Source organism: Desmodus rotundus, chromosome 6 (genome assembly GCF_022682495.2).
Source record: "Desmodus rotundus isolate HL8 chromosome 6, HLdesRot8A.1, whole genome shotgun sequence".
Lineage (NCBI taxonomy): Eukaryota > Metazoa > Chordata > Mammalia > Chiroptera > Phyllostomidae > Desmodus > Desmodus rotundus.
In genome coordinates, this window is record NC_071392.1 from 10,722,522 (window position 1) to 10,749,936 (window position 27,415).

Consider the following 27,415-nt stretch of genomic DNA (forward strand, 5'->3'; position numbering starts at 1 on the left):
CCCTCCCCACTCTGGCTCACACCCCATCCTCACATATGATCTCAACGGCTGTCCCTCCAAGTGTACTCAAGCGCTGGGTCTTTCTCATTTAGTGCCGACTGTGGGCTCTCATTTGTGCAGATGGGAAGCCTACTTTTCTCCCCCATCCAACACCCCCAACCCTCTTTTGGTTTAAATCCAAACCAGCTTAGTTGTTTAACTAGCAAACACCTCCAGGGCGGAGGTTCTGTATTAAAGAAACACATCAATCCCCTCTGAGCCAGAGGGTTGCAACCCTGCCATTCCCCTTCTGTCTCTCCTTCCCCTCCCCGCCTCCAAGATGGTCACAGCTTCCAGCTGACCCTCCGTGTGGATATTTACTGCTGACATGTGGTACATCTCCTCTCGCATGACATGTAAAGAGAACCTATTTCAAAGCATCCATTGTTTATAGCTGTTTGAGTTCTTTTCGCTTCAGGCTCTTAGAACTGAAAAATAGCTAATCAAGGGCAGTGCAGAAAACTGATTTCAGCTGTTTCCTCTCGCGTTTACACTATTTGTTTCCTCTCTCCAGCTCTCCAGATGGGTGGTTGGAATAAAAAAGGTCGCTTTGGAACCTGCAAATGGGCTACTGCAAGTTTAAAGAGTAAACCTTTCTTCTTCTCCCTTTGAAAACCATCGTTCTTTTCTTCTGAAAACCCCATTTCTTTTGCCTATGAATAGTGCCTGGGGAGAGGAGAAGCCTCCTCACAGAGCGTCGGACATTCAGGCTGCTTTTCTGTGTGTTTGGAAAGGAAACATTTTTACTAACAAGATGTTTCAATGTTCTTCTTCTTGGTTTCCTTTTTCATGCTTGGATTGGGCTGTTGAGCCACAATGCCCTTCTGGTTTAGAAACATAATACATTAACTAAAGAATCATGCATTTACTAACTTTGGCTTGGAGAATATCAACCGGTGCCCCTCTCCTTCTGCCCCTGCTTACCTATTGCTACCCCGTGCCACACGTTCCCGGGCCGGGGTACAGAGCCAGGGAGCCCCTGCCCGCATGATGTGCCTGGCGTGGCTTTCTCACAGCCACAAGGAGACAGTGCTGTCATCCTACTCCACATATCGAAGTGCATGGGAAACAATAGCCATTGCTACCCAAAGCTGCATAGCCGTGTGACTATGAGACAGGTTTCGTATATTAAATGAGAACACGGCCTGATCCTCCCAGGCCATTCATGCCCGGCCACGCCACAAGGCGGGATGAATGAATGCGGAGGGTGGTTCCCCGTCTGTGGTCCCTGGCAACGGATCAAAACCACCAAGATCCTTGCTGCTGAGCTTGTCTGGGTCAAACTACCAGTGACTAAAGCTGCCCCCTGTTTGCGTTTTATATTATGGAGCTTTTGCTTAGATTACTTTAACCTCGATCCTCCTGAACGTGTGAATTTATTATGCCCCTGACACTATTGACCTGATCTATCCCAGGTCCGTCTTCCTGTCTCTAGAGTGCTCTCATCTTCCGCACACCTTCTCTGCCCCGAACCCACCATCTTCCCCCTTTCTGGGTCTGAGGTGCAATTTTCTGCTAGTCATTCTCTCTTATAAGTTCTGTTTCTTCCTGATGTCTCTCTGCTACCAGGTAGCTTCTGACTAACATGCTAATTATTACCTGGCTCAACGCCAGCAAGGTTGCCGAATGGAATTGCCTGGAAGAGGCTTGCTTCCCGGTGCCTGAACACACGGGTGGAGGGCACACACATGCACACATGTTTGCATGTGTTATGTGTTATGTGTTCTAGCAATTCTGCTTCTAAAGTTTGAAACTTCTGTGACCATCCTTTTACAGCATATTTTTAGGCAAACCCTCATCATGTAACAAGAAGAGTCCTTGACTAAAACACAAGTAAATGGGCAAAAGCCATACGTAAATCTAACTCACTAGATTTAACTTTTTCATTTTTCAGTCCCATTTAAGAAAGGCCTACCAAAGGCTTGCTATAATTAGCCTTTTTCTTTTTGTTCTGGTCTTACTCTGAAGTTGAAACTCTATAACTTCTTTAAGTGGGGCCTTGCTTTGAATACTTCAGCTAGAGAACCCTTGCATACTTTGAGTTAGAGGCAACTAAGACTGCCAAAGTAAATGTCCAGTGAAATTAGAGTTTCAGATAAACAACGCATAATTTTTTTTTAATCTAAGTATGTCCCATGTAACATTTGGGACATGCTTGTGCTAAAACATTATTTGTTGCTTATCTGAAATTCTAATTTAGTCGGCTGTCTTGTATTTTTATTTGCTAAATCTGGCAACCCTAACGACTCTCCAACAAACTCTCCAAGCCAACAAGCTTTAAGCTAAGGCACATGCTTAATTGAAATTTACTATATTAAATTATCTATTGCCTTTCCAATTAGCAGGAATAAAGGGAAGTTGTTTTCTCAGCCTGAAGCGTAGAGAGGGAAGGGGGAAGGATAAATTCCTATTTTTATCTCTGCTCCAAAGATAGCTTATTGTCAACACTAAAATATAAGCTATATAGTGCAGCTTCCCAGATTTGGTTACTGCAGAGATTTTAGTTACTATAAATAATAAATAGAGAAATACACTGAAACCCTACAGTAGTGTTTAATGGTGGATTTTTATGGAGCCTTTGAAAATTAAGTACAGCCAGGATCTTGGTGATTGTAATGGCCCAATTTTGCCTCTCTGTAACCCTTGAACTTGCTCCTCCTTCTGATTTTGCAGGGCCTCCTGGCCTTTCATCTTTAGGGGGTTTTTCACGGCTTTTAGTCCCTCAGCAGGAAGCTGCCACAGAAACCTTCTCAGGCGATGCAACCTGGGTGAAAACATTCATAGAGCTTCTGAGTTTCACACATTTTGTTTCCTTAAGTCCCTTTAAATCTATTTCAGTATAAATCACCCAAGTGGCTTTGGCATTCTTTAGTAAATGTGATTTATTTTTTATTTTTTTTAGCCTGGAGGCCATTGTGCATTTTCTTCCATATCTGTGGCCTTTTGGTAGTTTCCTTTAGACGACAGTCATTTTACAGCTTTTCTGTTCTTCGGTTACTAAATCGCTGAAATCGGGGAGCCCCATTAGAAATGCTCAGGGTTGCCCACAGGGAGAGGCTGGTGAGCAACAAAGGTTCCCATCACCTTCTCACAAACGCAGGCTAATGGGGTCATAGGGTGTGCAGAACTGCCTCCAAGAACTGATAAATAGAAGGTGAAAGCCTGTATCCCTTGGCTCAAGGGTCCCCTGAACAAGTCAATGACCCAAGTTGGTAACCCAGAGATCTGGAAACCTGCCCGGAGTGTTGATGTCCACTTGTCTTCACCTCTTAGTATCACAGAGCAAGAGCACAGTATTTTCTAACCATCCACAGAGTATGGAGCGCTATGCACATGAGACTGTGAAAAAGAATGCCTGCAGGAGCTTATTCCAAAATGATATCTCATCTCCAATTTGAAGCCTATTGCCCAAGATGTGCTTAGACGTGCGTCGCAGGAAGCCTTTCCAGTCCCGCCAATCTGTGTTGCCGTTCTTTTTGCAGCGCGCTGATTCAGTTCTTCCAGTTGTTTCCCGAATTCCAAGAGAATGACTTCTACGTTACTGGGCAGGTGAGTTGAAGTCATGTTTTCTTGTGATTCCAACCTCATGAGGACTGAAGTGTATGATGACACTTGTGGTTTATTCATTCAGAATGTACACACGCACGCACACACACACACAAGTACTAATTCAGCCCATATTGAATGTTCTCCAGGTATCCCTCTAAATTTCTTCCATAACACTGTTTTTTAAAGGTAGGGCTCAGTAACGGTTCGTACATCACAACGGGCTGCCGTGCCTCAGTCCCCTAACCTTTGTTGCTATTGTTGTTGTCATTCATGATCGTCCCTTTGAAGAGCCTAGGTCGTGTGATTTATAGAATGTTCTATTTCTCTGAATTTGTCTGATTCTTTCCTCCACACTTAGATTCAGAGGAAACATTTTGGCAAGAACACAACATAGGTTCTGTTGTGTACTTTCTATGCGTCACGCCAGGAGGCACATAATGTCCATTTGTCCCCTTGTTGGTAATGCCATTGCAACACCCCCCCACCGCCCCCCAGTGTAATAACTGATGGAGACAGGAACCATCAATGGATGCGAAAAGTACTAGGTGACAGATTGGGGGGAACAGGTGCTCACGTGCTCTCAGATCATTTCTTAATTTCAAAAGGAAAAAGGTACCTTTCCAGTGGTAAGATATGGCAGGTACCAGATTTTTCTGATCTGTCTCCCTGTGGATAGCATCTGTCAGCCTTCAAAACAGACCTTTCACCCCATTCTTCTCCGTTCTTTACACCATAAAATATCACTGTGGACTCATGCGTTGTTGTTTCTGTCTGGTGTGTTTAAATTGACTGCTATCACTGTTGTTTTGATGCCCACCTCATCCCACATTTGGTCCACAGAAGCCCCTCTGGTCTGGCTCCTACATCCTTTCTGACAGGTAGTCTCTGAGCACTTCCTTGCTTTTGGCACAGATCTACTTCTAAGGTTATCTCATGCTTTCCCTGCCCTAGCCCTGGAATCAAGGAACCTTGGTTCATTTCCATGGACATTGTGATGTAGAAACCAAGACTTGAGCACTAAGTGTACCCATTGCTCCTGAGACGCAGTTTCTTTTAGACTTGGTGTTCAGGCAGAGGTAGGAAACAAAATGACTTCGTACCAATACCCATCATTCTAATCCAACACCACAAGGCTCCTCTCTCCCCGTTCTGTATTTGTATGCCCCTTTTTTCACACTGAGGACGGGGGTCCCAGCAGTATCAGCGCATGCATTCTTTTGCTCAGTCCTGTAACAAGTGCAAAATGATTTCGGAATCACTACCTCAGTACCACTACAGCAAGAAACCCCCAAGTGATTATCAACATTTTTTGCTGTGATTATTTTTATCATTAGACTATTATTTCACTACAGGCTTAAAAACAACGTACTATGTTTAAAAGCTTTAACAATTGATTCTATTTTTAGGATGATCATGTTATAATTTAGTATACAGGTTCACTTGCATATGGTTGTTTCAATTTGGGGGAGTTGCTTTTTTCCCCTCCTTGGAAATTTAAGGTTATTTCAGAAATGTAGAGCAACCCAAAATGCAAAAATGGCTGAGTGCTAGGAATACAGCTGTGAACAAAACAGGAAAAGTTCTCTGCCTTCATGCACCCTGGAGGCTAAGACAGCGACAGACAAAGACGTGAACACGCACTGCACAGGTGCACAGTGGCAGGTGTCACGGCAAGGACAAAGCCGGGTTAGGGTCAGAGAGCCATGGAGGTGCCACTTAGGACACAGTGGTCCGAAAAGCGCTCTCTGATAGGGTGACAACTGAGCAGCGCCCCGAGTGATTTAGTGGGCTGATGACTGGAACGTGTAGAATTATTAATAACTGGGGCTGGGGGCTGGAATATACGAATTGGCCAGGGGGGTGCCTGAGGCCCACCCCAGTGCCCTGGGAAGGGAGGGACCGTGGTGGGGTGCTCACCCTCTGAACCCTCGGGCTTGAGAGTGGGAGACCGCTGGTCTCCACAGGAAGATCCAAGTGATGATACCTGAGGATGCACTGGAAAGGTTCTGGACAGGCACAGACCACAGACGTCCACTCTAAGGGAGTCAAAGCGAAAAACAGTCTTTGTTTTCCAAGGAAATGGCAAGTTACTGGAACTGGGAACTCTGTTATCTTCAGCCTGCTTTCTTTTCTTTCTAAGCTCTTTCAAAAGGACATTCTGACTGCTTATTTTTTAAGCCAGTTATCCAGCCGGGAGTATGTAGGATCTCTACCAGTAGTTCCTTGCTGTTCCTTGCCTTTTAAAATATTTCAAAAGCAGGTTGGGGAAAAGGGCAGGAAGAGACACTCCCATCATTTTTAGTAGCAACCTTGGAAAATACCCAGTCTCCACCTCCAACAGAAGAGTGATCCACTTAGTGTGTAATTCCTTGTCTTGCAAGTAATGTGGCGATGTTGTTAACCATGATGTTGAATTCCCAGCAAAGCTGCCAAATTCTGGATGGAAAATTTGTCTATTTCATGTCTGCCTGCTGGTTTCCACGCATGTAATTTCCAAATGTGTGTAGGAAAGAGCAATTTTATTTTTACGTTCTTTGCTGCCAGGATGAATCAGGAAACCTAGGCCTCACAAGTGATGCAGGAGGATGTGAACGAGGGAAGGCCGGGCCTGGGGTAGAGACGCAGTGGCCGGGCAGCAGCGCCTTCCTAAGAATTACACGGGCAACGTCAAATCTGGGGGCTCCTGTCCTTCTAGAAGGAAGAGCACTGAATAATGCCTTGATGGTTTATTATTATTAGAATGCTATGTTTCTGCAGTCTAGCTTGTTCCATCTGGCCTTCTGTTTAAAGGCAGAATGGCGAAGTGGAAGGCATTCTGGATAAATAATCAGGAGACCTGAGATTCATTGTGGGCTTTGCCTCTCTCTGGATGATTTCAAACATGTTCTTTAATGTCTCTGGGCTTCTGCGTTTCATCTTACCATCCGAGGGGTTGGTTTGTAAATTAAATCACTTCCAGGGGTCTTTTGCTTTACTAGACATTCAACTGAAGTTCCCTAGATGTACTCTTAAAACATCTGTGCATAATTGCAGTCTTAACATACACCGCCCATCCTTCCTCTTTCTACCACCAGAAAAAGAAAAAAATCGTACTAGATTTTTCAAGAAGGGGAAATCTTTTCTCTTCTGAACTCTTAATTTCCTCATGTTCTCAGGGAGATTGAAGAAATGATGCTACTCAGTGTGTAGAACCATCCTTGGAAAAGAAACACATAACCTAAGAAAGGGTTTTCTGCTTCTCAGTGGAAATGTACTAGACCTAAACATCCTTGACATTGGTGTGCTATGAATGAGGACAGCCTGACTCTCGAAGGGTCTGGAGCAGCTGTTCGGTGCCCCGACGATGGTGTAAGGAAGTCTGGAAGTAATAATGGTACCCACTGCACGGGGTTGTTTCGAGCGTTTAATTAGATAATCCTCCTCAAATAGTTAGCAGAGTGACAGGCTGTAGAGAGTACCCAACACATGATGACTATTATTACCATTGATGTTGAAAAGCTGGATTAATATATTATGGCTCTAAACCCTATGGCCTAATGCATGTAGACAGGGGCTGGGATGTTTAGAAAGCTCTGCTCACCTGTTTTCAGATGTGGCATTGCGTCCCCTGTTACCTTGAAATCACCTTTAAAAGAAGTAGTTCGCTTCATCTAAGAGATGCCATTGGAGCTCAGAAAGCTTGGACACTAGCAAATGTGTCGGAACCGACCCCAGGCTCCTTCCCGCTGCCATGTGGACCGATGATGGCGAGACCCCCGCCAGAGGCCCGCTGCGGGCCTGCCGTCAGCGCGACCAAGCAGGAAGGATTGCTTTCTCTCCCGTCTGCCTGGAACGCCAACTGGAATTAATTTTCCCTAAAGAGAGACAAATGCGTCTGTAAATCACCCTCCTCCAGGCATAAAAAAAAGGAAAAAAAGCACTTCAAAAAGAGAAACAAGCTGCGTTTAATTCCCATAATTAACTTGCTTTATAAGTGTTATCCTTTCTGAGCCAGCAACTATTAGAGAGGTTGCTCTTGTTCTTGAGGTGCAGACACACTTTAGAATCCTCTGAAGGACACGGGCCCAGCGAGACAGGAAAGGAAAACAGCCCTCCGTGGAAGGCAGGGAGGGGACGGGAGGAAGGGGACTGCCCTTTGTTCTCTGAGCTTTGTGTCCACTCCCGTGAAAGACTCGGCACTCACGGGGCGGGGTGGCGGCAGTGATTTGGGAGAGCTTCCAAAGGGCAGGACGTGCCTTCGAAACTTTCCTGATCAGAGGAAGGGGCCTACTCTCCTTAGAAGCAGTTTTGCAACCATGTTAATTTGAGGGCCCTTTGAAGCTATTTAAAAATTAGTGAGCTTAATAGGATACTTTATCTTCATTTGCATAAGCGAAGTCCTGCTGGCCTCACAGAGTCTGGCGACCTTGATTGAAATCATCATGGTTCACTGGGTCCGGTGTTGGGGGGGAGGGGAGCGGCTGGGGGGCAGGCTCCCAGGAGGCCAGAGCCATGTTTGTTCAATTTGTTTCATGCAATACTAAGCACATTATTAAGGAAAGTTACAGAGTGGCTTCATGCAGCAAGGCTGTTGCTAGATGAAATGAAACTATGACGGTATTTCTCTCCAGCTTCTTCTCATCACCCTCTCGTGGCCCTTCGCTCCCTGTGCTGCCTCCCAGGCCCTGGGAACCCTCCTTTCTACTTCCTTATGTTACAGAGCCATCAGGGCCCTGCCCCACTCTCAGCCTGCCTTTCCTTGGCTGTGTTATGCTCAGGTCCTATTTTCCAACGCTTCCACCATCTCCGTCATGATTGCTGTGTTCCTCTCCCCGATTCTGACTTACCAGCTCCCTGACCATCGGAAAGGATCTAGTCAATTAAACTGACTGCCAACAAACAGGCTTGCATTTGAATAGAGGACAGCACGTAGGTCATAAAAAGGTACTTGGAATGGGGAATAAACACTGACCCACAAGTTGAGGGGTGGTATCTAACATGGGATGGGATAGGCAGTGGGCCTCCTCATTTTACATAGGTGGACCCCATTATGCTCTCAGCCCAGGCTTGTGGTCATTGAATAGAGTAGCCAGAAGGGGGCCTTCAAGAGTACGGAGGTCACTGCTTTTATTTGCAGGTCCTATTTGAGAATATTTGTTGAGAGTGAATCATAGGATAGGCATGCCGCTAAGCAGTGTTTTGTGCATTACCTTGCTTAATCCTCACAGCTCCCTTATGAAGCCGACACTGTTATTATCATTCCCATTTTACAGATGAGATGACTGAGGTTCAGAGAGGTTAGGTAGGTCTCACTCAGGTCTCCCAGCCAGACTCCAGAGCTGGCTAAGGATGGTACCCCTGCTTATGGGAACCGATACAGAGCTCGGTGCTCTGTCTTCAAAACTACACTGTCTCTGAGACCTGCCTCTTCCCACAGAACAGACCCCCTTTCCACAGACGGGCGCAAACGTCCCTTCCATATTTTGTGCAGAATCTCTCAGGGTTACCAACCTTACACAAACAGAAAAGAAGTTCCTAGCTTCTTAGATGTTGCTGTCTTCCTGGCCAAGACTTACTTTTAATCATAAAGGCTTGGTTTTGATCTTACAGTTTTATGGAGTCGCTGGAAGTTTCAAGTGATGTAAAGACTTGTAGTCCTTGGAATGCAATTATTTCCAAAAGCTTGGAACTTGCTGAATTTTAACTGAAATTTAACTCTGGAGCTCATGACAAATGTCTATTTTCAGTTATGTTCATCCGCCTCACCAATATTTTCTTTTAGAACTGAAAACCGATTTGTGACTATTGAATGAGTTTAATATTAGAAAAGTTAAAGTTTAAGCTGCAACCTGAAAAATTGAACAGGGGCATATGGAAATGTTTGCAAATTGTGCCTGAGGCTTTTGGATAACATATCTAAGTCGAATGCACACATGTTTACTGATTCCTTAGTTCCATGGAAAAGAAAATAAGGAAATTGGAAGTCATTATGAGCTTTGTTTGAGGTGCCCTACCACGCTGCCACACAAACAGTACCTGATCAGATGGTTGGGACCAGAAACGGTATTACGTCTGTCAGGCAACTTCGACCTTCTGCATTTCAGCTGCAGTCAGCAAACAGAGGGCTCAGTTTGTTGACTGTGGCCTGGTCTGTTTATACTCTTTGTTTGAACGTCAAACTAACTGTAGTCTCTGGAAACATAAGGGTTTATTCATCTGGATGAGTCACCTGGCTTCAAGCTGGGTTTCTCCAAAATCGACACCAGGTCAGTTGGGGTGCTGGGGGGGAAGATGCATCTTTTTCACCTATGCTTGTCATTGATGGATTTTTTTTTTTTTAAAGAAGCATCCTCTCACACTGAAATAAGAATTTATCATTTGGAAGGTAGGACATACCTTTGCATAAATGTATGTGGCTAAAAGTTGGATACAGAGCAAAATGTTTTTCTTATGTCTATTCCTATAGATTCTATATTTCTTTTTAAGCTCACATTAAAGAGAAGTAGATGTTTAGATAAAGTCATATTCTTTTTTTTATTTTAATTTTTTATTGTTATTCAATTACAGTTGTGTGCCTTTTCTCCCCATCCCTCCACCCCAGATAAAGTCATATTCTTGTAAGAAGCCATGTTTTTTCTTTTAATTGCAGCAGTGTGGTCTTGAAATTGGATGACGCATGGTCTAGAAATGTCTAGAAAGTTGTAGAGATTACCACAGTACTGAAGTTTCAGCTTTCCCCATTCATTCATTTTCTGAAGTGGCCCTTTAAGACCACACCTCTTCTCTCCTCAGAGAAAACAATGGTAGAGTGAAGTAAGACTCTACCCCAAGGCTAGATAAAGTCAAGGTCACCCTAGCTTAATCCTGTCCCCTTGGCTGCTGCTTCCTGTGTTACCCCATTCACCAGTTTCTGTGGTTTGCAACCAGGGTATAAAATTCTCTTTAAGGCATATTTTCTTATTCCCTCTGACCACCCCCACCCATTTATGGGGGCAACTCCACTATAGTCTATACTCGGGGACAGCTAGAGGATATGACACTGGTAGGACTGTCTCCAGAAGGTCAGCCCACCTTGTCTCTTTCCAGGACCATGGAGATGTTCTCATCATCCCCAACGTGAATTCTTCAAAAAGACATTCATTCCAGCTGGATTGGCCGGGGGAATGGGGGCAGGGCGGGCAGAAGGGTGCAGAAGGACCCTGACCTTCCTCAACACGCCATGGCTGAGGTTAATGACTCCCCCTTTTCCACTTGCCAAGCAGAGTTAGGTATTAGGGTCTGTGGATAGTGACACTTTGTGTCTGGGTTTAAGTGTGTCTCATTTCAAAGGCCATTGCTCATTATCACCCATAAAGTTCCAGCATGCTTTACCATAAAATGCATGCTCGGGAGCAAGGCAGAGAATGAATACGTAGAACTGCATTTTTTAAAAACTAAACTTGAGTAAGAAATGTAGACCACTGAGAGAAGCTTAAACAATACTAACTGCTAACATATGTGAAATTTCTGTGAGAGGACATTGTTTCCATTATAGTATTATTTTCTGACAATTTTTTTCTTCTGTAGGAGCTGATTAAAGCTTGATTTTAGATATGAAATATTTTTTTCCTCCCTTAAAAGTCACCGGGTACAGGGATACAGTAAGTCTGCTATGAATATTATTAAAACATGTAAGAAGGGAGAGATTCAGACAGAATACACAGTTACAAGTTTTTTTAAGTCCGATTTCATTGTGCTTTTACACATCTGGATAATTAACCAAGCATTACATTCTCTCTAGACTATTTTTACAAGTACAATATGCTCTTAATGTGATTTCCATTAGGCTGTTCCAAACATCATTTAAGAACTCAGAAAGATTGCAGACTGAGATTCAAAACCACTCTTCCACTGAGATGTTGAGACCTTGTTCTCTCCTGGGGGAAATAAAAGACTGAAAGCTGAATTCTGAGATCCTTCTGATGTAACAAGGAAAACTGGGATTGGTTGCTTCTTTAAGTTCCAGCACATGCAAGCAGATACAAATACACCCCAATATCTCTGGTCCTTGTCAGCGGTGAGCTCAAAACATGAGCCTTCCAAGAACTGGGCTGGAAATTGCATCTTGAAGCTTCTCTAAATATTAGAAAGGAATCATAAGAGCTGCCTAAAATCCTGATGTGTTGACAGCCAACCTAGTTTGAGTTATTGTGGTAGATAAATATGTTTACATGGCTGAGTTCCTCATTTGAAGGCCACTGCTGAATTCTAAAATCATATGTGCTCAGACACTTTCTGGCCATGCTTTTCTTCTTTCCTTTTATAATCACTTGGATGCTGTTCTGAGCTTTTATGAGGCCAGGGTCTGATCCGATGGTAGAAGGTTAGTGTTAATTCACAGACATCAGGAGCTTCGTGAGCCAGCTGCTGCCCACATTGGTGAACACCAGAGAGAGATCAGAGAGACCGCAAGGCATTCGGTTGTGATGGTGGTTGCCTTCGTCCTTCCTCGTTACCGGCAGAACTCAGAACAAAAGAAGCAAGAGTTCCTAAAATCACAGGATCACAATGAGAAGTCCTAAGGGGCTATTTAGTCCATTTCTGACCCATCCGACACCCACACCTAAATTCTTTCCCCCAAACAAGGAATTCTATTCTGTTTAAAACATATAGAGAAGAGGGAAAACCAGGCAAAAGAGAATATGATTTATTGACTGGTTGTCTTTTAAAGTGCTTGTGGTGGTCAGACAATCATTCAGTTGAGAAATAAATAATTGGAGAAGAATAAACAAGTCTGATCATGCAAAAAAAAATTATGTGTCAACAGGAGAGTGAAAATAATGGTCATTTCACTATACTGTTTCAGTGTCTGCTTTCCATTAAATAATCCTGCAATTGTCTACTGTGTGGCAGCCTGAGTCGCTCACCCCATGGAGTGATGAATGAAAATGGCAGGGAAGGGCTTGTCACACTGGCACAGGCCAGAACGTGTGTGATAGTCATTAGAAAAAATGAGGTCAACCTCCTCATTGCCAGCTCATCCAATGCGACTAAACAGGGAGGAATCTGTTTCGGATGCGGTTACCGAACTGCCCATCTCCCCACCATGTCTTCCATGAACGGTCAGCTGAGCAGGCGTGTGCCATCAGGGAACCCAAGGTTGAGGCCCAGCTTAGGGCACCAGAGACCCACAATCTGTCCCAGCATTACTGACTGAAATATGATTCGATATGAGAAATGGGAGAGGGGGAGGCAGCTGGTCCTGCATAGGATTCCAGCCAGGCCTGTGCGTGAAATGCACAGGCCCGTGTTTTCCTCATTTTATAATACCATAGGAGGATAAGGTTGACTCTCATTGGCTCAGATTAAAGGCGGCGAAAAAGCCTGGCTCATCATGGAGGCTCAGAAACTGAGCAGGTGTTTCTTCCTCATTTCCCGCCTGGATGCATCCCAGGTGCACATGATGGTCACAAGGGGGAAGGTGTCACAAGTGTGGCCGTGTTGGCCTGTTTGCCATCACTACCTGGAGAGCAATTTAGAGCACGTGTCTTTCCATCTCAGGAAGAGTCAAGAGAGGTGTTTTATTGCCAGGTTTTGTAACAAGACAATTAGAATGATAATGTCACTGGAAGATATACTTTTTAGTATTCATACTACTTTCCAATAGGGAAAAATGTTTAGAAGTAGTATTGGATAAGACATTCACTTACCAAATATGTTTTATGTGCTGGACAAGGTACACATTATGGGCATAATTATCTACGAAATGGTAAATTTTTCCTTCCCTCATTTGAGTCAAGTTTTACGTAATGTATTTTCAAAAGAAATGGTGAACTTTACAAGTTTTGTGCTTTATTCCTTTTTGTGTCTCCTCAAGTATTTACTACAATGCCTTTGACAGAAGAGTTGCCCAATTAACTGTCATCCAATGGAAATTATAAAATACATCTTTACCAGTGAAATGATTACTCAAAAATTTGCTTTTGGGGGATCAACCTACAGAAAGTTTATGTGATAAATGTTCACTTCTTATGCTTAAAAAGAGAATATATAGCACATTTATGAAGCAAACCAAATTTCAGGCATGTAAACACATCTTTTTTTTTATATTATCATAAGGAAGCTAAAATGTGCCCAAGAGTATGAATGAATAAATTGCTTTGATTCAGGGGTTTGCCTAAATAATATTATTGCACACGAGAGCTACATCAGTGAGGAGATTTTGTATAAATTATGTAAATTGCATTTTTAATCGTAACTTAGAAGGCATTTAGGTTTTGGAGCATTTCAGACCTAGTTTAATTCTGACTCTACCAATTAAGCTCTCTGAGCCTGAGCGTCCACATATTGAAATGGGAATAATGATATCGCCAGCACGTGATTACGGTCTGAAATCAATAAGAGCTCTCAGGGGTTCCCAGTCTTTGAACTACAGACCCCTGGAGAGCCTTGGAAATATTGGGAAGGGTCTGCAGACTCAGATGTACCCATGTAATGCCTCTAGTCTAGTTTGAACATATATGCGCTGCTGTTTTTCAAATACGTGTAGGTTAGCTCAAGATTCACTCAACAACTGTTTACTGAGCACTGAAAAATAAACACCACCAGTCCCAGGGGTTGCACCGATAAATAAAGCAAACTGGTATCCCTGTGCTCATGCATCTTCCAGTCTGGAGCGGCGGGGTGGGGGTGGGGGGAATAACAATTCAAGAGAAGTAAAAGTTACTTGTCAAGTGATGAGGATTGAGATGTAAAAGGAGAGAAGGGAACTAGAAAATGTCAAAAAAAAAAAAAGAGGTGTGAAAAGTTTAGATAGGATGGATAGGGAAGGCATCTCTCGAAAGGCCTCACTTAAGGAAGAAAGGGAGTTAGCCATGAGGATATCTGGGGGGGACATTCCAGGTGGCAGGAACAGCTAATGCAAGGGCCGTGGGAGGAGGAACAGTGGGACCACAGTCAGTACTGTGGTCCCAGAGGGGCTGGAGAGGAATGAGCAAGAGGCTGGTAGGAACTAATTTTCGTGAAGGGACCAGATCATGCCATCCCTTACGTCTCAGAAAAAGCACTTAGCTCTTCCTCTGAGGGAGACAGGAAGCCCTTAGGGTTTGAGCAGAGGAGCTGCGTGATCTGATTGGTCGCACAGACCACTGTCTTGGCAGTAGACTGGACCAGGGCAAGGGGGAAAGCAGGCGGCCCATTAGGAGGGTACTGCGACAATCCTGGGGAGCGTGATCCACCCGGAGCAAAGCCACGAAGTGGGGGTGCGAGAGGACAGTGCGTTTTGGCCATGGGTGACAGAATGGAGCCACAGATGGGCTTTTCTAGGGTATGAGAGAGATAAAGAACGGCCTGAGCAGTTGGAGGGACAGCGTGAATGTGAATGGAAAGAGCAGCTGCAAGGAGGGCTTGGGGACTGGAGCTTCATCTTAAACACGGGCAGTTTAACATTAAACGTACAAGAGGAGATGTCAAGAAGGCAAGTTTTTAATGGGAGAAATGTAAAGTGGTTTTTAAAATATTACTGAACTCATAGTAGCTTTTTAAGCATACTCTAAAAGCAGCATTACTGTTATGTTTGTATCCACACAATATTTTGAAACTAAAAAAAACCCCAAAAACCTTGTACTGGAAAAGATTAGAAATAGAGGTAAGTTTAAGTGACAAATTTATTGGCCAATACATAGTATTTTCCTTTGCTTCTTCCTTTAGTACATGTTAATATTAACATTTGCATCATTATACAGATTTTGAAAACCTAATTTTGGCCTTGAGATTTAAAAAAAATAAAGCTTCTAATGGAACTTTCTGGTAAGAAAACCCCTATCAGGGGCAGAATTGTGTTCACTGGCCCATGTTTTGTTTTGTTTTGGTTTGGTTTGGTTTTTAATTTTGGAGAGAAATTAGAAGGCTCACTTATGACACATTTGCTCATTATTTTTTGTGCACCTAACCTGGGATCTGCGTGGGATCCGCATGGTGCTGTTTGGGATGACAAAAGGAGCGAGAGCTGTTTGCTGTTGTGGGATTTATAATGTGAGGTTAAGAAGTGAACGATATTTCTCATGTGGAGATCCTGCGGGCTCATCGTCATTTTACTGAGCGAACACATGTAACCTTACTAGCGCACATTCGGGATGGTTCATTTTAACATCTACCCTTATTCTCAGTCTTATGCAGGCAAATTCGTGTCGGCCATCGCACACTACATCCACACACTCAACCCCATGCTATCGCTGCAGATCAACCTGAAAGGAATTGCCATTGGAAGTGGGTTCTGCGATCCCGAATCAGTAGGTGTCTCCTTTCCCTTCTATTTTGTTCTGTAAGGAGAATAAACCCCCTTCAGTTAGATGGAGGCTCCTCCTCTTACCTTAGGGATTGATCCTGATGAAGAGAGATACTGTTGCCCAGTTGTTGTCTAATAATTTCAATCTTCTGATCTTTCCCCAATGTTTTAAGATGTCAACTTACTGTATCAGCCTAGGTTAACTGTGAGGACAAGTCTGGGTGTGTGTGTGTCATGTGTGTCTATGGTGTGTGCTGTCTGTACAGTGCATGTGTGTACAGTGTGTGTTTGTGTGATGGGTGTATGTGTGATGTGTGTTATGTATTGTGTGGGTATGTTTGTGTGTGCAGCACATGTATGTGTGCAATGCATGTTGTGTGTTTGCATGTGTTGTGGGGTATGTGTGTTTGTGCTTTGCATTGTGTTTGTATTTATACTGTATATTGTGCAGTATGTGGGGGTGGATGTGGGTGCCGTTATCATGCTTGGCTAATTCTAGCACGAGATGAGAAATTACAAAGGGTTATTTAACCAAGCAAATGGGCTTCCCTAACCTCTCCCTCGCCCTGTGGCATTTGTGTTTGTCTCTTTTTCTCCTCAGATCGTGGGGGGCTACCCGACATTCCTGTATGAGGTGGGCTTGCTGGATGAGAAGCAGAGAAAGTACTTCCAGGAGCAGTGCAATGAGAGTTTGGCCCACATCAAGGAGGGGGAGTGGCTCCAAGCCTTTGAAGTGAGTTCTGGGCCGCCAGGCCCTGGAGCAATGAGAACCATCTGAAGAGGGTCTGAGAAGCTCTCGGTGCCGGCTGCTGGCTGTGGTTAGAGAAGGTGTATCTGTTGTGCTGTCCAACGTGGAGAAGGAGATGAGTGGGCTCCTGATGGAGGAAAGAACTGTCTGGGTGTCTTTGAATTTCCTTTGGCTGTCTTTTAAACCTGAGATCACCTCGTGGTGTTTATCTAACTGTGTCTTTCATGAACTGTTTTGATCTCTTTAAATGCTCTGTAGGCCCTACAGGCGCAGCCTATTATAAGGAAATCAGGAGGAAAGGCGGCCAGGAAAATGGATGCATATGCTTCAGCCTCTGCTCTACACCCTTCAGGAGAGCAACATCCACACACAGGGTTTCAGCTGGGGAAGTGACTGAGTGTGTTTCAAATGTCACAGGTTCCTGTGTGTCAGAAACAAAGATTATAAAGTGTAGTCATTTGAAACTTTTGCAAAGAGCCATTGGTATTTGTAAATACTGGCACTTTGCTCCCCTACTATTGAAATTGAGAATCCAATAATATGATTATATTCTTCACCCTTTTTTGTTATTATTTAACAGGTAAGACTGTACTAAATATTAGGGTACAAGAGGTTGGGCGTTTTTGTTGTTTTTGCCAATGCAGACAAAGGTGATGTGTAAGCAGCCTTTCTTGGGGCGTGGGGAGGGGGCGGGGGGCCACCTTTATGATAGAGCTGTCATGTTTGACACATTAGCAAATGAGGCAAGAATTGAATTTTGAGGACTTTAATCTTTTTTGTATTTGGAAGCACATCCTGTAACAGTTTATCTAACATCATTATTGTTATTAAGACTGAGGCCTGATATTAATAGTCTTCTGGGCGCTGCACGTCAGCTGGTTCAGATCAAAACAGGAGACACCCAAACTTAGGGAGAAGGGGAGTAACATAAAATTATCCCCAGTTTGCAAATGGGTGCCAGGGTGCCACCTGGAATCCCCCAATGTGGTGGCAGTGACCGCCCTGGCTATGAATTTTGATAGCAGCCAGCTGTGCAGCTGGACTGAGCTCAGCAAGCCTGGGGCCACCCATCTGCGGACACCAGCGGTCTCCCCTTTCTCTGTGTCAGGGCACCTGCCGTGGCTGCAGAGCGTGGTGCAGTTGTGCAGTTGTAAGTGTGAGGGAAGGCAGATCTCACCGGGGATGTGCGAGATCGTTCTTTACCTCACAGTGACAGCATTCTCAAGGCTGGTTTTAGGCTCTCTGCTATGGCAGGCAGAAAAGGGGAAAAGGACTGAATCATTAGAATTTTAAAATCCTGTCAAAATTTACATCATGTTAGACCAATCTGCAAGGGAGACATTTGATGGGTTTAGCGAAGCATACAGCGATTAAGCAATGTCAAGAGCAAGAATAGTTCGTAGGCCCAAAGGGATAAAGAAAGCAAAACAATGTTTGTTGTATGTGATGAAGTGACACTGCTGAAAAGTTCAAGTATGTTGTATATTCAGAGATAATGAGAGGATGGCCCTTGAGGTTCAATAGGGTCTCTCTAGAACCAGATTCATCAGAAAACAAACAAATAAACAAACAAAACCCTCGAAGGTATGCAGTGTCTCTCTAGCCACTGGTCCAATATCTTGAGTGATGAATTACAACATAAAGGCCTTTGCTTTTTCAAAGGAAATAGATAAAATGATACTTAGGGGAGTCAGCAAGTAGTGGTCAAATATGTTTCAAGTCTGCAATGGAAACTGCAAGAAATCCTGAAACCCAAGAGGAAACTGGGTTTCAATATCTCAAGCCTAAATAATGAAGACGGATGCTCTGATCCCTTAAAATGATTTAGTTAATCAAAGAACAGTAGCTCAGAGCTGGAGGGAACTGGAGAGATCATCTTCTTTCCCGACACACACGCACACATCCGAAGGGATGCAATCCATTGCCCAAAGCCCCCTAACAGGTCGTGGGCGGTCTGGGGCTAGAATTGTCCCGCCTTCCCCAGTTCCCACCCCAGTATTTCTTCTGTGGTAATTTCCAGGCTCTCTGTAAAAATCCTGGGACATCTTAAAGATTCTGCAAGATGCACACAGACCCACCTCTGGTCCTGTATTATCTTTCTTACCCTGACAGGGTCCTGGAGCACAGAGTTCTCTTTGTGAACCAAGTTTTGAATTGAAACTGGGTTTCACAGGTCTTGACCACCCTCCTTATTTGTTTGACAGCAAATGATTTTTGACTCTTTTTGAAATTAAATCCATTCTTAAAGATCGAGTTTATGTTCCCCTTGGTGTTGAGGATAATTTCTAAAGATAAATTCCAAAAATGCTGCAAGCATTCAGGACCACTGCTAGCCTATGCTGTCCCCTCCCAGTGGACAAATTAGAAAAAGACACCTCTGGACTGACACAGTCCTGTGGGTTTAGGGTTTGGCAGGCAGATGCCGCCATCGTACGAGGATAAGAAGTGGCCACTGCTCCTATGTGGCCCTAAGCCAGGTTACCCAGTTTAGCAAGCAGAACTTTGGCTGGTTGTCTGCCCCCTCTCACCCTCCAGCCAGATGTCCCCACGTTCTGCACAGTCTGCACAGCCAGCGGCAGTGGCCCTGAGCATTGCTAAGGCATATCTATTACCCACCCCCTTCCCCACTTTCCACAGTAATTGTCCTTTTAATATAATACTTGGCCCCTAAACCTGTGGCAGTTGTAACTTGGATAAATTTAAGTTGCTTCATGTTTGAAAAACATAATAATCTAATAAGTTGATGAAATGTTAAATTAAACTCAAAAGCATGGCCAGAAAGAATTACAGAGTGGGAGCCACCGTGGTCTGACCACTGGGGAGCTCGTCCATGTGCATGGTTGCACATGGGTCAAGGTCAGAGTTTGACTCACCTCTGACATCATTCAGGAGTTGTCCTTGGCAAGTGACTTGGCCTCTAGGTGCCTCAGTTTCCTCACTTGTAAAAATAGGATACTAATATCTTACCTCATAAGTTGCCTACGTTTATACTTGATCAATGGTTTTGAAAATGTTCTGAATTCATTTCTCAAGGTCCTTTTACAAGAGCTCCTTATAACTCAGTGTCCTCACTCCCAAAACTCCGCATGTCCTCAGTCTCTTCTGACTGTCCCTTCCTCTCTTCCTCTACCCCCACAGCTGCTTCTCCCCGATGCTGTTGCTTCCTCTACAGCCCTCTCAAGTCGGGGCTGTTTTCTCTCTTCCCTGCTTTGTACCACTTGGTTCACAGGTAGAGGAAGTATCCTCCTGACTCCTCATTGCTGCTTCCGGTTCACGCTCCCTCTCCTAAAGCAATGTACGTTAACCCTCATGTCCTCAGTGACCCCCCACCACTTCATCTTACAGTTACCTACCACCGCCTGGCTTCCTCCTTTCCATTCTTCGAACATTTGATCTCCCCCCTCACTGTCACTCTCTCCAGCATCTCTCTTGTCCTGGGGGCTGCAGTATCCTCATTCGTGATTCTGTTAGCAATTGGTCCCTCAGTCCCTTAATCTCCTTCCTTTCAGGGATTTCGTCTCTTCTTTACCTTAGCTGCTTATTCCCACCATCCCCACCAACAGCCAACAATTGCTCCACAATCTCAGATTCCAATATCTTCTTCCAACTACCTCCCATCCTTGTAGCTCATGTCTGTGAATGTACCAACTCGAACAACCATCAAACAGCCATATTACCTTTTTGTTCATTGATCTTACTACCTCTCCACAATCTCTAACCCTGTCAAGTCTTAATTCCTCTGATTACCCAACTTAAAGCCAAGGTCAGTCATTGCTCACGTTCCAAGCCTTTGGCGCCTCCTCTAGCTCTTTCAGCTGAATGCACCCCTCAACCATTCCGTGCCACCCCCGGCAGCTGAACATGACTAGAGACAAGCTGACAGCCAAGCTGACTGACTGCTCTCACCCTTTGCTGATGACCCAGCAGTGAAAGTTCAGCTCCACACACCTGCACGCATATCCACATCCTCTGTCCTCTCTCCTCATCCCATGGCTGAGTGGTCAGCGATCCATGTCATGGCAACCCTCCCCCACAAGGCTCGCTCTCATAGTCGAAGCCTTGGACTTGCCGTTTCCTCTGCCTGCAATGTGCTTGCCCTAGATGTCTGCATGGCTTGCTTGCTCCTTCCAATGCCACCTTGTAAGCATCCCATAAGTGCATGCATATGCACATGCCCATGTATTCCCACGACACTTCCTCCTTCCCTCCTTCTTTTTCTCCTTAGCGCCTATCACTCCTTAACATACTACTTATTTTACCTATTAATGCTAGTGTGTTGTCCCCTTCTAGAATATATGCTCCACATGGGAGGACTTTTGGTCTGTCTTTGGTCACTACTATTTTCTCAATGTCTAGAACAGTGTCTAGCACAGAGGAGGTGTGCGACAAGTGGTTGTTGAATGGAAGAGTGAAAAAGTTATTGAAGAAACGAAATGACAAATGCTTGTGTATTTTTACCCACCCAGATGTTTTTCTTTCTTTCTGCCTTCTCTCCCAACCTAGGTACTTGATAAACTAATAGGTGGTGACCATTCTTACTTGGCGAATGTCACAGGATGTCCTAATCTGGCTAACATTGTACGGTGCACGGTAATGACATTTTAAAAACCATGATAGTGTTGGCTTAAAACGTTTAGCAAAACCTAACTTCCTTCGATTTGGGCAATATTATAGTTGACTTTATACTAGACAAATATGGCCAAACTGCATTGTATTATTTGGTCTTTTAATCTGCAGGATTTTTTCCCCCATCTGACCATCAAGAATGTGTGATATTCCACACAACTCAAAGCAATCTCTAATTAACACAATTTTCCCCCAAAAGAGCTTGTTTACAGAGGTTCCTTTGTGAAGGACAGAGGCTGGGACTGCATTTCTGAGCATCGGGTCCCAGGGTTCCAAGCCTGTTGGAGTTTTTTGAAAATACCCTCATTATTTGTTCTGTTTTTAAGACAGCTTAGATCATCAAAACTGCCAAAATCTTTACAAAAATACTTGCTTTGTCTTACTTGTAAGTTAAGAGGTTTCTTGCACCTAGTATGGGCCTCCCTTTGAGCCTGCTGGAATATTTCTCAAAGTATTCAAGTAGTTTCTTTCCTAAAAGTAGGCCAAAGTTGATGTCTTTTGTATAGAATTAATCAAATAAGGCAAAGTGAGCCAAACTGGGGATTTGGGTTGTGTAATCTTTGTCTAGTGTATAGGACAATACATTCTGTTTGTAAAATTACCTTGTTTATGAACTACTTTGTAAATAAAATTTAAAGCTAATATCAACAGAATTTGCCAGCTTTGTGGTTTTAGATTTTACCAAGACAAAAAAATATGTGGTATCAAAAGAGACACAAAATTTTTGATTTGATTTTTTTCAAAGTAATAATTCACAGTTAGCAAAAATTATTGCTGATGTATGAAATGGTTGATTTCAATCTCTGATGAGTTTTTTCATCCTTTTGTAACTTTTTAAAGCAACATTTAATCCTTTTTATTTTAGTTTAATGAATATTAAAGAGACATGCAGCACTATTTTAAAAATAAGTCTCATGGATCACCTTTCTTTTGTCTCATATGTCTCATAAAGTATCATCTGTTTTTATATTCTCTATTTTCCCCTGAAGTTATGGTCAGCTGATTAGTGTGTGTGTGCGTATGTGGTTTTGATAAACAGAACAAAGAAAAGAAATCATCAGCTTGTCACCCTGGGCCTTGTGCTCATTCTATCTTCTTTCCATAGACCCTCAGCAAGGAGCAAATCGATTCTGACAATCTCACCTTTTCCACTTTCCATGTATTCACTTCAAATGGGATTGCTCATTGGAGTCACAGATCGCAAACGACTAAGTTCTAAAAAGGAAAATCCAGCATTTGCAAATTGGGTGTTGGCTCCAAGAGTATCAGAGCATCCCTATTTGTTGTTAGTAAAATTTAAATGAACACAAAACCCCCAAGGTAAAATTTTCAGGGTGGAGGCAAGTGAGTAGTCGTGTTGTATCTCGTTCATTACGATGTATGTTGTAAGAAATTTGACACCTTGACAACATTGGGCTCTCCATGCTCCCTAATATCTTTCTGATGCCCCTTTCTACCAGGAACCTGAGGAGTATAGTTACTTTGAGAAATTTTTGTCCATCTCAGAAGTCAGACGAGCCATCCATGTCGGAAACCGGACTTTTAATGACGGCTCCGCAGTTGAAAAGTACTTGCGGGAAGACATACCGCAGTCAGCTCTCCCGTGGTTAGCTGAAATCATGAATAATTATAAGGTAAGAGAGTTATTTCAGTTACTACTTTAGGAGCTTTTTGGATTATCCAGAGCAGAGGTGTCTTTCTTTGATTTCTCCCAACTTCTATTTATTATGGTGCTTTATAAATAATAATCCACTCATTGTTTGAATGCTTTGAATGAAAGGTTTTGTTGTTTTTCTTTCTAATTAAATCACTCACCCTGATAGTTCCTAAAATGATATTGTAGGCACATGCCACATCTTCTTTCTTGAGAAAAGGAGTTATAGGAGAGATGAGAAGGTGCGGCCTTGTGAGCCAACGCCCCCTTACTCTTTGGTGTATAACACTGATCCCAGCGAAGTCAGGGATAAATGAAATCAACTGGGTATTCAAAAAATGTCTTTTGCCTAATAATTGAACTCATTCATGTTGCTTACATGCAGTTTTCTTAGTATCTTCCTCCGGCCAAACACTGAGCGAGGGTGTCAGGTTGAAGCAATGAATGCAAAAGGGCCCTTGGGGTGTGCGAAGTCTGCCACTGAGTTATCTGCTGGAGACGCAAGCACCGCCTGCTGTGCTGCTGGAGGTAACAGAAGAGAGCAGAGTTGTGGCAAGGAAGCCCTGAGGGTTCGGGCAAAGGACTCCTGGATTCTCGACCTCTAGTGAAGAGGGTGGACAGCAGAGCAGGTGACGAAGGGAAAGTCATCCTGTGCACTTTTCCCCCCACTTCTATTCTCATCTCCTCGGGTCCTCCAGGGCTGCTATCCTCCATCCCCAGCATGGTTTATGGGGCAACTATGCAGGATAAGTGTGTTTAAATGATAGACGAGACCGTCCCACGAGATGGTCCACGTTCTCTCTCTCTCTCCTGGCAGCGGCAAGAACAACGTTGGGATGGACAGAAGCTGGAGCTGCCAGTAGCCCACAAACCTTTGCATCGGTTAGAAAAAAAAAGCCAACCTCTCCTCACGATACTTTATTCCCCTCTGTCAAAAATTGTCCTAAAATACTGCTTTCATTTGATCTAAACTCTTTAGTGCCACTTTCTGGTACACATTTCTACAAGGTCTAGGTTAAGAATAGTGTCCCTTGGGGTGTTCAGTGCCCAGCGCTCAGTACTGTCCAGGGAGTTTCTGGCCAAATGCACAATCGCTAACTGCGTTTACTTGTGTCAGACCGAGAAGGTTCATGCTGTGGCTCTGCCTCTAGTGCAGAGTTCGCATCTCTAGACACACAACACTTTTTGCCTGTACTGCATTCATTTCTGCCAACGTGGAGTATCCCTGATGGGCAGAGGAAGACCCTGCTCAGTTTCTGGGAACTAATAGAACTCCTACAGTACACCAGTTTCTGGGTGGACTACATGGAAACATTATCCTTTTCTTGTAATGACCTAGAGGGATGCGTACTCAAACTCATTTTCTATTCAGTAATTTCAGATGTGTGGGGGACAAATTGAAATGCCAGATGAGCAATTTCCAAAGTAGCTGGAATGAGAAGTAATCTGTTGGGCCGTTGGGAGGCTTCATGATTCAGTCAGGTGACAGGAGTATCAGGCTTTTTAGGATTCACCTGGGTAACTACATTCTTCACAGCTTGATCTCCACATTCAATGTAATTCCAATTAAAATTGTAGTGAGTTACTTTTATAGATATTGACAAAAACTTTTAAAGTTTCTTTGGAGAGACAAGAAACTCAGAACAGCCAACTCAGCACTGAAAGAGAAGAGCGAGTCAGAGAAATGACGCTGCTCCACTTGAAGACTTACTATAGAAGTACAGGAATGGGGACAGAAGAGCACTGGCTAGAGGTCGGACCAGTCGACTGAAAGAACAGGCCTGTTTACTTGTGTCTTAGGTGATTTTTGATGATGAACTTGTTACAAACAGACCCAGGGAGGGGGGAAAATGATATACTATTACCAAATGGACCCACCTTTGTGCTCTGGGGGTCCCTTCCCTGACCTCCCCTCCCCCGCCACCACTGTACTAGGTTTGCCTTGCTTGCCACCCCGGAAAGACGTCTCTCAATGCCAGAGATTGGTGAAAAGGAAAGGGATTACTTCTTTAAAATGTTATATAGACTTAGAGTAATGACTTAATGTCTTCATTAAAAATACTGAAGTTCTTTAGAATACTCACAAACGCACAGCCCTTCCTTCTCCCCTTTGCCCAGTCCGGGATACCGTATCTCAGCAAAAGAAGTAGAAGTCTGTGGTTCAGGCAGCCCCTCAGTTCCGACACCATCAGCTGTGTCACCGCAACGATCTCCAGTTAATCCAAAACCATGTGACACCTTCTCGTGGCCCAGCAGCAAGAGTCCTTTCACCCCTTTTCTTCCAGGCAAAGTCTCTCCTGCTTCCTAAGCCATGTGACAAAAAAGGAGCACCCTAAAGCTGCCCAGTCCCAACTTTCACCAAAGCTGCGTGGTCCCAACCAAAAAGCCATGCATGGCTGCTGCACCTGGGTTTGAATCCCAGTGCCAATCTTCCTCTGCCACACCATTTCCAAACCCTCCCACAATTGGCCACAGCTGCCAGCATTCCCTATTCTTCCAGCTTTACTGGGCTGCCATAGTAAGTCCTGGCAGGTGTGGCCTTGTGGTGTGGAGCCAATCATCTGCAAGCTTTTATGCAGGTGCTGTACCCACAGGGAGTTGCCTCCCCCTGACATCATGGGCTGAAGTCCCTCCCATCCCCCTGGCTCAAAGCATGGCCACAGCTGTTTAACATATCTATGAAACCAGTTAAAGGTTATAGATATGTTAAATGACCGTTCTAGAGGTTATCTGCAAAACTGTTGCTATTCAAAACAACTCTCAATGGCCCTGCTCCACGTGTCCCATCCCCCAGCTCAGACTTGTGGGGGTGAGGACATCCTATATATACATTTTTTTTCCTAATTTTTCTTGGCACCCTGATTTCTGGACCCCATTACAAATCCCCATTTGCCCCCCGCCTTGGCTGTACCCTGTTACAAACTTACATTTTTGTTGAATTTAGCTATGAAAAATCTGAGAAAGTCAAACACCTGTAGGCATTGTTTATTTGCCTCCATTGTCTGCTAGAATTCATTACCAACATGGAACCGATTTAGCCCCTCCCTCCACATGTCCTAGGTTTGGTGCTGGGCTTTGGTCCCTTTGCATTAGAAGCACCTGTAAAGCTTGCAAACGATACTTGATCACGGCCCCCTCCACCAAAGGTTCTGATCTGGTATAGCGATGATCCTAGTGTAGCCACTATCACATAGTAGTGTGCAATTAACTGGGAAGAAAGGAAGGAAGGGTAGGATGGAGAGACCGAGAAAATGAGGGAGGGAGGAAGGGTGAAAGGGAGAGAAAAAAGTACAAAGTGATAGAAAGACAGATGGCCTGTTATTTATTCCATAAGCTGTCTTTATAATAAACTCATATTTAATTTTAGTAAGTGCAAGTAATTTGCCACATGAATTACATTATGTTTGTTGTAGTCCTTCCTCTTTCAAGCAGCATGTTTTAAAAAACAAAAACAAAGCCACTCTTATACACTGACTGTAAGGTGTATCCTGATTTTACCGCTGACAAAATGCTGCCTGGGATGGACAGGGCATCTCTAAAATCTAAGAAATGCAACTCACACTCCATTAGAGCTGTTGGCTTTGAAAGCCCTGCTCTTGGTAGGGGTCCCCGGTGGTCTTTCGTACTTTCTGATAGAGAGGTTACATTGTACTTGCAAAGGTTCTTGCTGAAGATTCAGAATAGGTTTTTAACCTCTTTCTTTGTCTGGTTATAGTTGTTGCCTTTCTAAAAATATATGCACTATACTGTCAAAGACATGAGAATGTGAGTGTGTGCATGTGTGTGAGTGTGTGAGTACGTGTGTTGCATTTCCTGTGTAAAACCTTCATTTTAACAAACAGGAGCCACAGCCCTATACACAAAAACCATTTGGATTCAAAGCAAAAATAATGACCTTGGATTTGAGGCTGTCTCCGTTACTAAGTTGTCTAGAAGACCACCATAATTTTGAGAGGCACCATCTCCAAATGCCAGTTCTTAACTTCCACATTATTAAACTTTGAAAGGCTAAATTGCCCTGGGGCAGGGCTTAGTTTGCTGTGTTTAAAAGTTCATGTAGTCAGGAAATTGTAACTATAAAGTTACATTTCCCTGTCACTTATCATTCTGCAGCTCATTAAGTTTCAACTAATTGCTTCTTCAGAATTCAGGATCTTAATGTTTCTCAGCTTCACCACCAGACTGAAATCTTAACACCCAGGTCGTTAGAGTTTTATTTACTTGTCCTAGGCTATCAAAAGGTCTCCGTTTAGAAATAGGCAGTTCCTGATTAATGGATGTGACTTAGAAGTTTGAAAGATAAATATTTCTAGTAAAACGAAGTCATTTTAGCAGTCATTCTAATTGCTTGTGGCATTCTCCTTCATAACATCTTCTGACAGCAAAATGTCAATAGTGAAAGTGACCAGGAAACTAGATTTGATAAGTGTCTAGCATACCAAGAAAAATGTAACACTTAAGTCAGCCTGGTTCTTTAGCAGCACAGTTGGACCCCTAGCTTCCGTGAAACCATGATGGGAGAAATCTGACTTTGTTGACTGTAAGCTGATGTGAT

General features: G+C 43.7%; 1 protein-coding gene across 1 annotated transcript in view; it reads left to right on the forward strand.

Moving 5' to 3' along the window:
- CPVL (carboxypeptidase vitellogenic like) overlaps positions 1-27,415 on the forward strand; it is a 101,164-nt gene that overhangs the window by 41,225 nt on the left and 32,524 nt on the right. Inside the window, exons 7-11 of the mRNA XM_024563115.3 lie at positions 3,522-3,588; positions 15,714-15,836; positions 16,434-16,565; positions 21,084-21,170; positions 22,667-22,840. Of these exons, the coding sequence (XP_024418883.2) occupies positions 3,522-3,588; positions 15,714-15,836; positions 16,434-16,565; positions 21,084-21,170; positions 22,667-22,840 (583 nt within the window). The remainder of the gene's footprint in view (positions 1-3,521; positions 3,589-15,713; positions 15,837-16,433; positions 16,566-21,083; positions 21,171-22,666; positions 22,841-27,415) is intronic.